This window comes from Cydia amplana, chromosome 11, assembly GCF_948474715.1.
Source record: "Cydia amplana chromosome 11, ilCydAmpl1.1, whole genome shotgun sequence".
Lineage (NCBI taxonomy): Eukaryota > Metazoa > Arthropoda > Insecta > Lepidoptera > Tortricidae > Cydia > Cydia amplana.
In genome coordinates this window covers 15,245,103-15,261,685 of record NC_086079.1, presented here as the reverse complement: position 1 = coordinate 15,261,685, position 16,583 = coordinate 15,245,103, and the positions used below count along the sequence as shown (strand labels likewise).

The following is a 16,583-nucleotide window of genomic DNA, read 5'->3' as shown; positions in this document are numbered from 1 at the left end:
ATGTTTAGTAACTAGTTTTCAGGCTGATGTTTTGAAATAGACTCGGTTTTTAAATGCTTAATACTGAAAAATTGAACGCGACACAGAGTTTGTGTCCACACTGTCACGCATACTTTGAAAAGCCTATACAGATATTATTTGACTCTAAATTCTTAACTCAAAATAAAAAATAAGTTATTTCGTGAATTTATTGCATAAAAAGGGACAAAACAAAATGTTTCTATCAAACAAGAACAACCCACGAGACTTTATTTACGTAGCAAGAATAATTAAGCTCAAAAGAGTCCCTAAATAGAAAAATCAGCAGTTACTAAAATAATACTCAGCGTAATAGGAAGCCATTCATCGTCTGAGCATTAAAAGATCCTTGACGAAACTTTTGTTGAGCGCAGGACGTCTTTTGTTTTTTTGCTTTAATAGCGGAGGTACTTAAAACATGAGAACCTACTTTCTAGTACTTTAAGTGCAAAGAAAAAATATCGGCGAGATGCACAAACGGCGTTACAAAAATCTTTTAAATTTTCACGTTTTAAGCAAAGACTAATGACTAAACAATGTGCATCTAGCGCGTATTACATAGTTTGTTTACGTTTTGCATGCTTAACCGGTCATGATAATTATAGCCTGCGTAATTTAATATGACCCCTTCAGCCAATTTTTAATGTATTATTAAGAAGATGAAAAAAACAAAAAGGTCCCAGACGATACCTGACCGCAGGAATGTCGAGATATCTCGTTGTAGGTATACATAATACAGCTTACGTGTTATTTGACAAGATTTACGCGTCATAATGTCGTGCAGTGGCTTGTGCAAATACGCATTTCGTCTGGGGGTGACCGGACCCGGCGACCTCAGGATCTTGTATTAGGAGAGTCGGATGTTCAGACAAACCAGTACGAATGTGCTCTCTCATGGTCACTCGTTACCACAGTCATGTTCTTCTGGGTCTCTTTTTCAACCCTGTTTTTGTGGTAGTAAAGGTCAGCAAACCTGTTAGAATAACGTAGTACAATCGTCCCCAGGATGACGGTACACAATAACAACAAAATGAGTTGTCCCACATAAATAAATGAATAAGTCGAACCATCGAAAATCGATATTTCAAGGTATGCAAGAGTGATAGAGAAGCAGATAGGTAATAAAAAATTGGTTTAGGTACGATGTTGGCTTTATACTCCGCTAAACCAAAAAATATTCTGTCAGAAAGATGGCGTTTCGAGATATTACTGGTTCCTGAGATTTCTCGACTCGTCTGCATTCGGTATGTATATATACTGAAAATACGGCCCCAAGTTCAATGCAAGTCGTCGAACTACGAAAGTCGTAAAACACCAAATAATAATAATGGAATTCCTTGCCGGCGTCTATATTTCCGAGCTCATATAACCCGGCAACCTTCAAATCAAGGGTGAACAGGCACCTTCTGGGCAGACTCGCTCCATCGTAGGCCACGTCTTCGCCCCGGCTAGTCTGTGGCCATGAGTAAGCCCATTTTTAATAAAAAAAAAAAAAAACATAAGTTTTTGAGTCATTTATTTTTGATAGGACGACGTGATGCGTCTTTTATAAGTTTTAAGTTTTGAAGTATTGGAAAGTGATTAAAGTTCAATAAATCTATAAAAGAAGAATTTTTTCGTTAGTTAGTTCTTGATTTTCGTCAAAATAATGTTTTTAAGAGTCGTAATTCAAGAAATCGCGTATAAGTTTAATTAAATATGGTTGTAGTGCCTTATAGGATCAAAGTATAGTTATAATCGAACTGCTACAGACAATGACTGAAAGCATATTTAATTTTAATCCTAATATTTTTTCATGAAAACAAGTTGCAGGGTCCAGTGAAAAAGGCGTATTTTTCTTCCGAGTCCGTGTCCATATCGGAAGTGTGACCTTCGTCGACTGATGGATTGTCTGCGTTGTCTTTTCTAGAATTGCTTATATGCTTGATAATATCTGGGTGACCGAGCTTCGCTCGGAAAACATATAAAAACTCGAAAATGCGAGTTTTCCCACAGATAAGACCTAGCTAGATCGATTTTTCGCCCCCGAAAATCCCCGTATAGCAAATTTCATCGAAATCGTTAGAGCCGTTTCCGAGATCCCCGAAATATACATATATATAAATAAATAAATAAATAAACAAGAATTGCTCGTTTAAAGGTATTAGATAAAGATAGGTACCATAATCAATAAATATGTCTATAATATTTTAAGAGTTCCCGCGCTTTCTCCCGGTTCCCTGATTTCCAATTCAAAAAGTATTTAAATCGGTTGCGTCATAGAAACCTTAAAAAAAACGGACAAATTTAGAACCTCGTCCTTGGAAACTTTGAAGTCGGTTGAAAAAGGTTGACGCTACATAACATAATACAAAGATTACAAAGTACAGACTGTTCGGAAAGAGAAGAGTCGTGGAATGTATTGGGCCCCATACATTCCACGACTCTTCTCTTTCCGAACAGACTCTATGGGTTACCAAACGCCTGACAATATGTCACATGTCGCTTAAAAAAAACTAACTACTGTAAAATTTCACATACGCAACACTTAAACAACATGTCACTTAGAATCATCGATGAAATAAGCTCACCGTAGCATTTTCATGTCAAAACATTAATAATATTTTTATCTAATACTGTACTTAGCAGTATTTACAAAGGCGACTCGACATAGACTCGTAATCGTTTCCGTAACTTATTTATAAACACTTCAGCCCATTGTTTATTTACAGATGCTGTCATACACATACCTAGCATACTCTCAATTTCGCGCCCATTACCAAACACCGGAACAGCTTTTTTACTATTTACATAATTAATTATAATCAGTGCGGTACGAATAGTGAATTAAAAAAACTGGCGCCGGCGAGTCGGCGGGAGGGGGGGGGGGGGCTCGTGAGGTCAGCCTCGGTGCAACGGAACGCAGGGATGGGGGAAGGCGAATGTCGATAGTATCGACAGGTATCGATGTGATGTTGACGATAAATTGTCGATAAATATTAGGTACCTGTCTATGTTTTATTTCATTAGGCATAACTCTACATTCGACATATGTATAGTAAATTAACTTTTTTTTAAGCTACTATGCAGTATTTTTAAATGCGCATTTTGGAAAAACAGAAACGATTTGCAATCGTATAAATTTAAATAAGTTAACCTATTAAAATTGGTAATCATTAAAAAATAATTAATTGTTAATATTTTTAGGAAATATAATTAAAACTAGAGCATTCTGGCTGATAACAAAATAATTAACATCAGTAAAATTAGGCCAATTCCGCCAAATGAGAGTAACATAACATAATTTAAGCAACATAAATAAAAAATTCAACACTCATCAGGCAACAATCAATAAAATCTTCCAGCAATTGATGTCACTGTCCCACATTACGGAATCTAGATCAGAGATAAAAGTCGAAGTGTAAATCGTAAAATATTGTAAATTAATTGAGCTGAAGCCACGATATATTGCCCATCACTAGAGAGGTCAGGCAGTGGGAGGGTACCCCCTCGCTCCCGCTCGGCGCCCCCTCCGCCGTATAAAACCCGGCCCGGCCACGCGCGCCGCGTCTATTTGCCGCATCGCCGCCGTGTAGTCACAACTCTTGTAAACGCGATCTCACGCGAACAAAATTGTGAAAGTGTTGCATATAAAACGCGATTTCTCGACAGCGAGAGTACCGCGCCTACGGCATTTTAAACAAATAGTGTTGGTGGGAGTGTGAATTGGAATTGTGAACTTGGTAGAGGGTTCAATGGAAGCGAGGTTCGTGACCTGCCGGAGCTTCCAGCAGATCAAGCCGCCTGAGAAGAGCCTAGCGCCTCCGCCGACGGTGAAGGGGCTGCTGTCTCGTTTCGGAAGCCAGGCACAAGCTCTCTTCGCGCCGAAGAAACCCCGCTTCGGATCTTCGGTAGCGATCCACAAGCTCCGTGAAACCAAGTGGTTTAAACATGAGGAGCAGAACATCTTGTGTGCAGTTCTGGAGACCGGATTCATCCTCGAAGTGCGAGCGGAGGACCCGCTACCACCGGACTCCTGTCTTTCTCCAGACTACCATATGTACGCCATCGCCATGTGGAAGAAGGGTAAAGGTATGTATCGTAATTAAATAGCATTCTATTTCATAAAAACGTACTTGAAATAGCAGTTTATCATTGTAATTGGGACATGCGATAACGTTCAGGTCGCGTGCGGCACTGGATTTAGTTTAGCACGTACGCACCGCCATTGTAAATAAATCATGGCGTAACATAACGAAATCAACAGACGAATGGGGAACGATGTCCGGACCGGATATACCTGCTTGTATGCTTAAGGTCAAGAAAACCGTTTTAAAATTATTGTTTTATCTGCAGAAAAAACAAAAAACCCGGAACAGATAGAGGTGTTCACGGTCCAACAGAAAGGTGTAAGAAAACGTGTCGTGAAGACAACCCTGGGTGCATTCTGGAAGAAGGACTCAGTGATCCGCATCAACAATGTGGACGACAAACAGGAATCGCCGAACAGTGAAAAGGATATTAGAGCTAAGGTAAACTAGTCGCGACGAGTTTCCAATTCACTATGACTTCTCACATATCTCTGCTTAACGGAGTCATCGTTCTTACGTCCTTGATTAGTCATCTAACGGCATACCACACGCGGCTTAAGTTTCTCAAGAGAATTTTATCGAATTTTAATAACCGAACGACCTTCAGTCGATACTACTTTCAACTTTGTAAATCGTTGACATTTACGACAGAGTAATTATGCGCTCTGTTTTCCAAACAATCCCTCGGTTTGCACTCGTTTTGATAACACGCGCCTCGAATCGTAAGATTCCGTTTCAATTGAAGCCTCGTTTTAAATGCAAATACGCAATGACCTTATTACTGCAGACGCGTCTAGCCGATGTAATTGTCATGCTTCGTTCGCCTTAAATAGGACATCTGTTTCAATACGGCACATTAAGCTCTAATACATGAATGCATGAACTAACTAAACTTCTAAACCTTGAATGGTTTCTTCAAACGAATTTCGATGTTAGGCGTGCGACGTCAGAATTGGAAAACTCTCTTTTCAGATTGCGAAAGCCTCGCGCTTTTGCTCTTTGGAAACTGTGGGAACAGTTTGATGGGAGCTACTAAGGAGCCTTCTCCTGATTCCAGCTGGAGATGGCCACTAAATCCAGGTTCGAGAGGAACTGGCATAATACCCTGCACTTCGTCCACTGGTGCCGGTACGGGGAGACACCTCAAGAAGCTCGCATGAGACAGGTAACCAAAAATCTACTAAGCATGAAAGTACATTTTAAATTTCGATCATTCTAGAACCAACAATATAACGGTCTTTATCGGTCCGCGTAAATCGATTTACGCCGATGTGGTAAACGTAATTATGTATCGTTGTTTCGTTTATTTTCGATTCTAGAATTGTTTATTTCTAATTGCATGCATAAACGGGATAATTCAACGGTCCTTGCCCGTATGCATGTAATCTTTTCTATTTTCTTTTTTTATCGATGCTTATTGTGATTGTCTATACTTAAGTTGACGTCAATGTTCAATCGGGTAATCATTGGAAGAAGCGGCGATCATCGGGCACAAAAAGCATGGGGCATCATCAGGCATGGAAACTGGGATCTGAATAAAAAAACGAGATCGCACAACATAGCCATTCTGTTACAGATCAGCTTAACGACGTCGAAAACACCCATGATTATCATCTTTTGATGGTAATCGTTGAGGCGCTTTGGACTCTCAGCTGGCAACCTTAACACACCGGTGAGGTTTTATTTTTATACCGATTGGTAAATTCAGGATGTGCCCTTTATATGTGTATCTGTTTAATCTAACTTAGTTAAGACGTATCTACTAATATTTGTTGCGTGCTCCGTGTATCGAGAAAAACGTGTTTAAACACGATAATCGGACTTTGCATAGTTTCTTAACTGATAATTACACTGATTACAAAAGAATTCGCATAATTAATTGATGTTATTTGCCTTAATCAATTTGCATTTATTCATAGGGAAGAAATTTATTCATATTTATACGGTAGGTACTTATATATTTTATTTATAACTTAGACCGCAACGGAAATTAATAATTTGAAAAAAAAAAAATGGCATACAGACCTTAATAAAAAAAATATAATACTTTTAATAAATAATGAAATATAAAGGGTTTATACAAGCGTCAGGTATTCGCCTTGGACTTAATAATACCGATGCTTGATCAGCTTGGTGTATGTGCGTCATTCCCTCGTTTTTGTCCTTTAGTTTAGGTATGTTAATGTAAATTCATGTAAGTTTGTAATATACTAAAACCATATTTAATTCATCTTTGCTAAAAAAATATACATGACTCGTGCCAAACTTAAACACATTTTAATTAAACTTGAAAAATAAATAATTATGCTCTTTTTAAACAAAATTAAGGTACTCAAGAGTGAATTGACTGACCGAAGTGCTTTAGTTTAAGTCAGACCTTCAAAATTAAATATTTTTTATTATTGCTCTATTTGAATTTTTGTAGTAGAGTTCAGTTTCAAGAAAAACTGCTTATAATTCGAGAATAGGTATATTATTTTCAATTAGTACATATTTAGAAGTACCCAATGTACTCATTGCCATTGTACATAAAACTTCATTGTAAGTATATTGTGTGCATACCTAATGTACCTAAAGACAAAAAACAACATAAAAAGGGTAATATACATTCTACAGCTTTGCATTTGCGTTACGAAGAAGCCAAGACTGACTTTGTTAAGGGCCTACTGCAGCCGCGTCTGGCGCTTCGTAAACCACGCCCGCTAGTTCTTCCCTCCCCGCTAACACGCACACATGGAAACGCTTCGCGCCGCACGTGAAGTTTGTGTGACCTTTTAGCACCATCTAACGTTACAGAAGTTAACTACCATTATACGCGGTCGCTGCGGTCGGCCAGAAACTTAAATTCGGAAAAAATTGAAACAGATGGCGTTGTTACTTGTTCATAATAGCAAACAATAAAATAATTAATTAATAAACCTGAATATTTATTGTTGTTTTGGAAGATGTTAACAGCATAGAAGCAGCAGCGTATATAGCATATAAGTTAAGAGTATTGATAATAAGAAAATAGCACAAGAACAGAAAAGAGATTATTTTTGATAAAATATGATGAAAACAGATTTACTTGATTACGCTCACTCACCTGACTTTGCGGTCACTAAATGCAAATTTCAACCTTATTGTTATGGGGTTACAATACCCCTGGGGTTGCAGGCGTCCATAGTCGTTATTATTATAAATACTTTGGTTGAAATGCTTTTTAACCCTCGAATTTTTCATAGGTACAGTCACCTGCAATAATATGTTACTCTTCGACGGCCGCAAAAATATGTGACACGCTCGCTCTTATGGCTCTACAAATAAGATCTAACATGATCTACCGCAAAACGGCCTTCGGTGTGTAACATATTATTGCAGCTGACTGTACTCGTATTCATTGTTGTATAGGTAGGTATTAATATCTTTTATCCGATCGATTTGCATTTATTTGAAATAAATCACAGTGTTTAGTAATTATATGTTTTATTGAATAAGAGATTATTTAGGTATGTAAGGAATACAGGGTGCCTTTTTGAAACACTCATTTTTAGGGTTCCGTAGCCAAATGGCAAAAAACGGAACCCTTATAGATTAGTCATGTCTGTCTGTCTGTCTGTCCGTCTGTCCGTCCGTATGTCACAGCCACTTTTTTCCGAAACTATAAGAACTATACTGTTGAAACTTGGTAAGTAGATGTATTCTGTGAACCGCATTATATTTTCACACAAAAATAGAAAAAAAAAATTTTTTTTGGGGGTTCCCCATACTTAGAACAACTGAAACTCAAAAAAATTTTTTTCATCAAACCCATACGTGTGGGGTATCTATGGATAGGTCTTCAAAAATGATATTGAGGTTTCTAACATCATTTTTTTTCTAAACTAAATAGTTTGCGCGAGAGACACTTCCGAAGTGGTAAAATGTGTGTCCCCCCCCCCTGTAACTTCTAAAATAAGAGAATGATAAAACTAAAAAAAAATATATGATGTACATTACCATGCAAACTTCCACCGAAAATTGGTTTGAACAAGATCTAGTAAGTAGTTTTTTTTTTAATACGTCATAAATCCCCTAAATACGGAACTAGACGTGTGCGCCGCGCCGGCGCGCCGCCGCCGCCGGGTTTTTTTGCCACGCCGCCGCCGCCGATAAATGATCGGCGTGAAATCGGCGTGACCTTGAGTGTTGTTAATTAGCTATTCCAAGTTGGTATTTGGATTACGATATGCATTTTTTTGTATAATATATGTTACAGTTGTCAAATATACACCAAGTATCTAAATGAAACAGAATAGCCAGTTTCACAAACTATTTGACACACCAATTAAAGTAACTGAGTAATCCTAAGTATTCACCATCAAGAAAGATAAGGAAGCGATAATATGAAGTAGAATTTTAGAAACACATGAATTTAGGCCGAATGAATGTTTGCCAGTGCTCGAGTTGGAGCATGTTTGAGATGGTCTAACGCTATGAAGAGGTTGGATTGCGGCAGTCTGCACCGTGCAGTCCACACAGCTTATGAGTGACCGCACGAAATGAAGACAAATTACATGTGGTCGCGATCCTCAGCAATGAGAAAACCCTGGCCTGGGAATAAGCCTGGCGCTTGTACGACTAGAAAACCCTTAGAAGGAAGCCATAGCAGTCCACTATGTCTATCTAATTTCGAGGATATTTGGAGTTTTGTTTTGTTAAAGTACGTCATTTTTAATAGGATAAGCCATGGAAATCGTGAGAAAATGGAAAGTTATCGATCGGATCCAGTTACTAGGGAAATCAAGCTATTATACCTATCCTATATTCATTTACAAACCCTTTTTTACTCACAGCCTATTCAAAACTATACGTAGTTCACTGACCAGCAACCTAGATTGATCAAATTTTCAAGAAAACCCACAAATTAATGATTTTTCTTAAGAAACCTGAAAGTCAAGGTCACGCCGATTTCACGCCGAAAACACGCCGCCGCCGCCGTTTTTTTGGCAAACGCCGCCGCCGATCATTTTTTAATCGGCGCACACGTCTATACGGAACCCTTCATGGGCGAGTCCGACTCGCACTTGGCCGCTTTTTCTGGATAATTTTGAATTTCAATTGTCAGGGGTGCCTACATTATTTTTTAATACATTTTACAACGACAACAAACAAAAGTTCAAATTCGCCGTATTTTTATTACCCGGGTCGATCGCAACAAAATAGAAAATCATGTTTTTCAAATCTAAGCGTTATTGTAATTTATCTCAAATAACCAAAAAGTCAATCTGACTAGAACTTAAAAACGAACTGAATTATTTTAATATGTCGATTTTTCTTGGTGACCCAGGAGAATTTTTTTTTTGTATCCCATATAAAAAGAGCGTATCCCAATCGCGTATCGGTTTTGGTTTTTACTTATAAGTGTGAAAAATATATTCTACCATATACGAAGGATGTGTGTTTTTTCATGTTTTATGTGTCTTTTTGTACAATAAAGTGTTTTACTGCTACTTAATATATCATATTAACGATTAACTAAAACGGTATTTACATCTAATTTAACTGGTAAATTATTAAAGTCCGCTAAAATTAATATATACCTATTCAAAAAAATATTTGTTAATATGTCCCAAAATCATGGCTCATTTTTTAAGTCTCCTGACTTACCAAACATATCGCAACGAAGGCAAGGGTACAACGCAGCATCGTGAACCTAATAAAGTAACGTTTCAGTTACTTTTTTAGTCGCCGATCATTTTATCCGGGGTACGAAAAGAGGTATTAGATCTATCCTGGGTCTAATATGTTATAAAAACATAGTTTTTTGAAAAATGTTCGTAGGTAGTACACAAAATTTACATTTTCTTTTAAATGTGATTTGGGTGATCGTTCTCCCTGGTGACTTTTCTGGTGACCCAAGAGACATCAATTTTATTATGACTCAGGAGACTTTTTTTCTATGCACTTTGATTTTTTTGATGGGCTAATTTTGTAATCTAAAATAACTTTAAACTGCTGATATACTTATATCACTTTGCTGATGAGTGGAAGTGGAATTGAAACTTAATTTATTGTTCTCTCCTTTGACATTTTGGCATACATTTGACATGCTGCAGTGCACTCCTAACGTTAATAAAGACATAATTTTTATAAAAAGCTTTAGGAAAACTCACTCTTGAGCTTAAAACGATTAAGTCCTTATCATATTATGTTAGATTTTTAGTACAGATCCCAAATCAGTGAAAATGTCTCTTAGCCAACTAAATTTGTCTCTGGGAAAAGTACGATATCCCTAAAAATTGTACGTACATTTCGCATTTTTCTGAAGGAACGGAATTCATAAATTGGGTTATTATTATTTTTTCAGATTATTTGATTGCATTGACATATCACCAAGATAAAGTCTATTTTTTTATTCGGTAGACTGAAATGACAGTTAATAGTATGAACATGAAATGTCATTTCATACTATTAACTGTCATTTCAGTCTACCGAATAAAAAAATAGACTTTAGATAGAACATTTAAGTTACCAGAAGAAAAGCATTTGTGTTCTTTTATACAGTGTGGAAAAAGTAGGTTCGATTCCCGGGCGCGACTAAGCGAATTTAAAAAAAACAACGTGTTGCATTCCGGGAGTGCCGACAGAAGTGAAAACTCAATGACTAGTCCAAAATGTCTGCAGCACTATGTATAATTGACCCATCCTCCTTTCTATTGAAAACTTTTGGTTCCGAAATTGCTGGTCAGTGAGCTTGTTTAAAATTCGAATTTCAAATTTATAGCGTTAATTGTTTAAAATTCGAATAGAAATTGTAAAGTTACCTTGCAGACCTCGCATCTAAATATATTTGGTCATGATATTTTGAGTTTTATTCACCAGTACTAGAGTTCACTTTTATTAGCGATTTCATCAAGATGTAGCTTTATTGAATTATATTTGAGTGATATAAAGTTATAATACTGTGAGATCCTCGTATTTCAGCCCGTACAAGATTATAACCTTTTTCATGTAATGTCATTGAGTTTTTCTTTATTGATTTAAATGCCATCTAAATGATTGGCCATCTAAACCTTACGGTCACATGATCGCCTTACGCTGTCTCGAGTTTATCATTTTTTCCCCACCTCAAAAAGTGCCTAGCGCCGCTAAAGAAGTTTTCACTCCAAAAATCTTTGAATGCAGTTGTTTCTTTAAAAAACAATAATGTTTCATTTAAGTAAAATGAGCAAACTTAAGGTTTTAAGGCACTTTCCCAGGGAAAGTTTCCCTCCAGGGCCCATAATTTTTTTCCACCCGGTAGTAGACAACTATTTTTTTCGACTAAATGAAGTTTTATTAGATAAATCGTTGATCACATGGTTCGTTTCACACATCACATCAAATCGTTTGTCATCACAATCAAAATTTGTCAAAAGTAATGAAATGTATGCCAAAAAAACATAAATAAAACATATAAATTCAACACATTTTTTTAATAAAAATCTTTCTCGATGATATAAAAAAGAACATCGACAAATTATGTTCAAAGAATTAATATCAAAACAGATGTCATAATTAGGATTGGCTACTTTAAGAAAGGGACAGAGAGATTTAATCCTCTCGCTCTGCACGTTTTTCTCATTCCTCCTTGTCAAGCCAAAATAAACTATAAAATGATAGTAACACAGTACATTGTAATATTCACTTTTTCCACGGTATCATGTCATTGTAAATTACTTATGTGAATTTGTAGTGGCGTGCCGCGTGCGACTTTCAAACCGGAGGTCACGGGTTCGAACCCCGGCCCGTGCAAGTGAGTTTTTGTAAGTAGGGACCTTTTTTAACTTTTCGTATTATTGAAATAAAATATTTTATTCAAACAAACTTAATAATATAATAATTAAAACGAATAATATCAATTAGTTTTTAATATTTATTCAATTATTTTAAATTATTTGAGCATGAAACATACTAGATTTATTTTTATCATTACAATAGAAAAAAAGCAAAAAATATATTCTTATAGATATTTTATTTTCAAACAAAAATAAAGCAAAAAGTTACGGTTAGATTCTGATGGCTAAATACCAAACAGCTACCGATACATTTCAATATCTGTCGAAATTTCCTAACCCGTTGTAACTGACAAAGAGTATAGATTTCGACGTAGCATGACGTAGCCTAGCAAACACGCACACATGCGTAACGTATAGGCCTGTAAGAAGGCACCATCATAGGTTTACCTCCGATTCCGTTACTACTCAATGGAGTTACGACTCAACGTTTATTGGATATTAAAATTTTACGTAATTCGGAGAGCGGCGCGAAGTGACATAGGTCTTACCTCTTTGAGGCACGACGGCCATCTAACATTACTGGCATAAAGGATGCATTTATGACTTTGACGCATGACAGAATGAGAAACCGAACTGCGTAAAATGGGCGTTTGCTGTTGAATTCATAAAATCAAAAATCGATAATAAATCCATCGGTAAAGGATAATAAGTTAATATTTAGTTCTTTGAAAGTTAAGACGAGATGAAAACCTTTGCTGTAAGGTGGGTTGTGCTGGATATGGATGTGTTTTCTAGTTGCACGAAGCTAAAACCGAAAAATGAACACGTAAGTTTGGATTTATTTTCTATCGAGAAAATTTTAAGCATTCGTGTTTCGACTACTACGAAATCTCTTATCATATAGTCAAGAAACATATATCCGAAAATCACTACTGTTTGTTTCCGGGGCTAGCCACTGCCACCTTTCTAAGATCCTGTTATTTTTCGATGCACGGCCTTAAGGAAAAAAGTTATTTTTGTCCTTAACAAAGTCAGTCTTTTTTTCCTTAGGCTTTTTTTTAATTGATCAATTATACTTGGTCAACCAGATCTTGACAGTAGAAAAAGGCGGCAAATTTGAAAAATGTAGGCGCGAAGGGATTTCGTCCCATAGAAAATTTGAATTTCGCGCCTTTTTTTACTGACAAGATTTGTTTGACCAGCTATAATTGATACTTACTTTGATTTGTATCAAGGCGCGTTTATACGAGTAATAACTTACTTTTAATACGTCTGATTTTGAAGTAAGGCTTAGGTCTATTTTCAGTATCGTATATTATACTTAAGTATGTATTTATTTATGGTTCGATTTAATGTAGGTACCTATGTTTTTGATATAGGTATTTTTTTAATATAGATGATATTTTAATTATTATATTTGTGAGGTATGGTGGCAGGGGAGTGTGTTTGCGGTTAATTATCTACCAATTAAATTGTATGTATTTATTTAAATTGTGCAGGTTTTTCAAAATATTCATTGCTAGCAAAAATTTACACTAGGTTCGATGCCTAGGTAAAATTTTGAATTGCCGTGATCGTTTTTAGGATTAACGAGGTAGTATGAACTTGGAATATGTGTACGTATATCTTTATGTACTATTCAGCTACATTAAAATCTCACTGCTGACATTCTCTAAAAAAATCTTCAAATTGACTCGATCAATGACAGTCGAGTCAAATGTCAAGATATTTTGACAGCTTTAGCAGCGTAGACTTTGCAGCTGTCTGACTGTACAGTAAGCTTATTTCCAACAAAATCGAATTAATAGATCTAAATTGTTGAATGTCAGTGGAATTCCATTTATAGTCTGCCAAGCCAATTTTGTCGGTAGGTACAATAAATAGGCAAATTTGAAAAATGTAGGCCTACACAATTTTTAGTTTCGCTACTTTTTTACTGCCAAATTGGTTTGCCAGACGAGAATAGAGATACAATTACCCGATTTACGTTTCCATATAAATAACCTTGGCTTTACCGCTATTTATATAATACGAAGGTTATCATAGTTATCGGTCAAAATACTACGTAAACGGATACTCAATACGTAACTAGATACTTTTGTTTATTTGTATTAGTTTTTGCATGGTCATATCGGTGTTAATAACGGTAGTTTTGACGTAAATAGCGTTATCATGTACATAACTGAATAGTTAATAGCGGTTTTACTACGTTGTTTATTAATATTATACCTACTTAAAAGTTAGTCTTAGAAGCAGTAGATATGATAATAGTCTATTTTTAACCGCATTAGCGTTACGGTTGTTTTGTTAGTTTTTATTATACTTTAAAATTAACCTCATAAGCATCATTACGCCGAGGTTGTCTATTTTAATACACATGGATTATTTACATTAAAAAAAAACGACTACAAACATTAAGTTTTGCGCAAAAAGTAGAGGCCACAGTGTTGATATAAAAATATAGTTATAAAAGGTATATTATTAATTTCTAAATCAAGTTCATATTACTTTACATTTTAAAGTGTTCAAGATTTCAATCGGAAAATTAAGACATTTATGTTACGTAATTAGGTATACTTAATTCTTAAGTACCTATTTTGCTATAATTGACTTAAGACAATAGCCAGCCAGTATACTAGTTAATGTCTTAATCACTATTGTTATAGTTATTTAATGGTTCTCCTTAGTCTTAATATACGTAGTATAAAGTACACCTATTATCAACCACGATATACCTAACAGCACTATTGTTATGTAATAGTTTAGGTATTGGTATATAGATTCCTTTACTAGTTCTTATCGGACTTCGTGTTTAATACACACAGGTATATTAAGAAAGAAATCTAATTAAAAGAATACCTTACGGTTTATCGATTTTTTTTCGTGTCACAAGAACATTATAATTAATTAGAAAATTGGTTGTCAGATTTAATAAGTAGTCTTTGGCATTATATTAGTGAACAAAAATGTACAAAATAATCACAAATAAATGCAGTTGACAGACGTTACCTATTCGAATTCGTGTGTCATCCGTACTTTTTAAGATGTAAAGGGGCCCACTGATTACCAGTCCGCCGGACGATATCGGCCTGTCAGTTAGAACAAAAAGTTGACAGCTCCGAACAACTGACAGGCCGATACCGTCTGGCGGACTGGTAATCAGTGGGCCCCTTAAAGTTTTACTTTTTAGACTGTCAGCCGCACTTAGGCACGATATAAATAGCGTAGTTATGTGCAACAGCGCATAATAAAAACAAGACTATAATGATTATTTCCTTGTTGCAGATAAGCGAGTCGCTCAAATGGGGTAACATCGGAATGAACATGGGCGTTCTGCTCGTCAGCCAAAACAACGGCCGGGCCAAGGCGAAGTCGGTCTGAGTGCCGGCCGCCAGCGACACCGCTGGCAACACTTGCTTCTGCTTCTGGCCGCCGAGAAACATTGACCATGTTTAAATTAGGAACGCAGCTCAATTCGATTCCTTTTTTGGATTTTAAGTTTTTAAACGGTGTCTAAAATCGGAACGAAGCCTTGGAGCTCTCAGTTTGGTTCCTTTTGTTGATGTTTTTATTAATGGCGGGAAACATCGTCTGTGTTTAAAATCGGAACGGAGCAATAGAACTATCGATTCGTTTAGTTCCTTTTTGAACTTTAAATCTTCAGTTTTCAAGCTCTTTTTGCAGTTCCTTTTTTATTAAAAAGGTTTTTAACAACTGCTAGAATTTGGAAACATTGACGGTGTTTGAGAAAAGTTTCGATTTCTCGACTTAGTTTATTTGAATTTCAAACTTTTAAACTTTGGAACGTTTAAATTTGGAACAAGTATTTCGAGCGTGTTTGTTTTTCGGGCTTCAATATTTATTTGTACCAACTGCCAGTATCTGGCTTCTTGACGCTTTTGGAACGCGTCGTAGGAACTCTTCAGTTCCTTTTTTGAATTTCAACGTTTTTATATTGATTGCCAGTGTGTTGCTCCACGCATTGGAAGCTTTAATTTTGTTAGAATTTTGAGAAAAAAACGTTTCAGACATTCCTGAATTAAGACAGACTCGTGATTAACTGATGACATATTTTCTAACCTAAAATATAACTGTTTAATTATGTCTATATTTAATAGGCTATAATTTATAGAGATATCTTGTTGGTCTAGGAAGATACCCTAGTCTTATGTCTTGAGTATATGTAAACGTTCATTTCTGATCGAAAAAGACTGTTCTGTTTTTTGTAAGAAAATTATAAAACCGACTATGAACATGAAATATTTAAATGCTGTTTTTTGAAATCTCTAATCAATATAACTATTCGTTTTTAGACTTGTGTAGACTATTCATACTTGTTAAACTCATATATCTTCTATTCATAGTCGGATAAAGTTACGAGAGTATTTTGGCTAAGTATGAGAGTATTTATATTTATTTATACCTACATACTAGGCCTAATGTTTTTAAGAGTATTGTAATTTAAATGTCCTATTTATAATGAAGCATTTTTATAAATAAATAAGTACAAGATACTATTTTGTATTACTTATGCCCTAACCCCATCACCAATTTTCAACGTGCCAAGCACTCAACCAGATAATAAGTTAATTATAATGAGTAGGTCCTTTAGAAGTTATGATAAAACAGATGAACATACATACATAACATAACCATATACATACATAGCGGTCAAAATCATAATCCTCCTTTTGCTTTGCCGTAATCGAGTAAACATAAATAAGTATACAAGTTTTACTATTTTGTGTTGTATTAT

General features: G+C 35.7%; 2 protein-coding genes across 3 annotated transcripts in view; one reads left to right on the top strand and one right to left on the bottom strand.

Moving 5' to 3' along the window:
- Positions 1-16,583, bottom strand: part of LOC134652131 (pre-mRNA-splicing factor ATP-dependent RNA helicase PRP16) — a 122,969-nt gene that overhangs the window by 105,100 nt on the left and 1,286 nt on the right. The window lies entirely within an intron of this gene.
- On the top strand, positions 3,557-15,520 carry LOC134652112 (uncharacterized). Of its 2 annotated transcripts, XR_010097158.1 has the most exons (5): positions 3,558-4,089; positions 4,354-4,529; positions 5,146-5,253; positions 5,665-5,760; positions 15,113-15,520. XR_010097158.1 is itself a non-coding variant. In XM_063507279.1 (4 exons), exons 1-4 carry the CDS (start codon positions 3,753-3,755, stop codon positions 15,206-15,208), a joined length of 717 nt encoding a protein of 238 aa, XP_063363349.1. In that variant the 5' UTR covers positions 3,557-3,752; the 3' UTR covers positions 15,209-15,520. The 2 variants fall into 2 exon arrangements, 1 of the variants encoding a protein (XP_063363349.1); XM_063507279.1 differs by lacking the exon at positions 5,665-5,760 and having other exon boundaries at positions 3,557-4,089.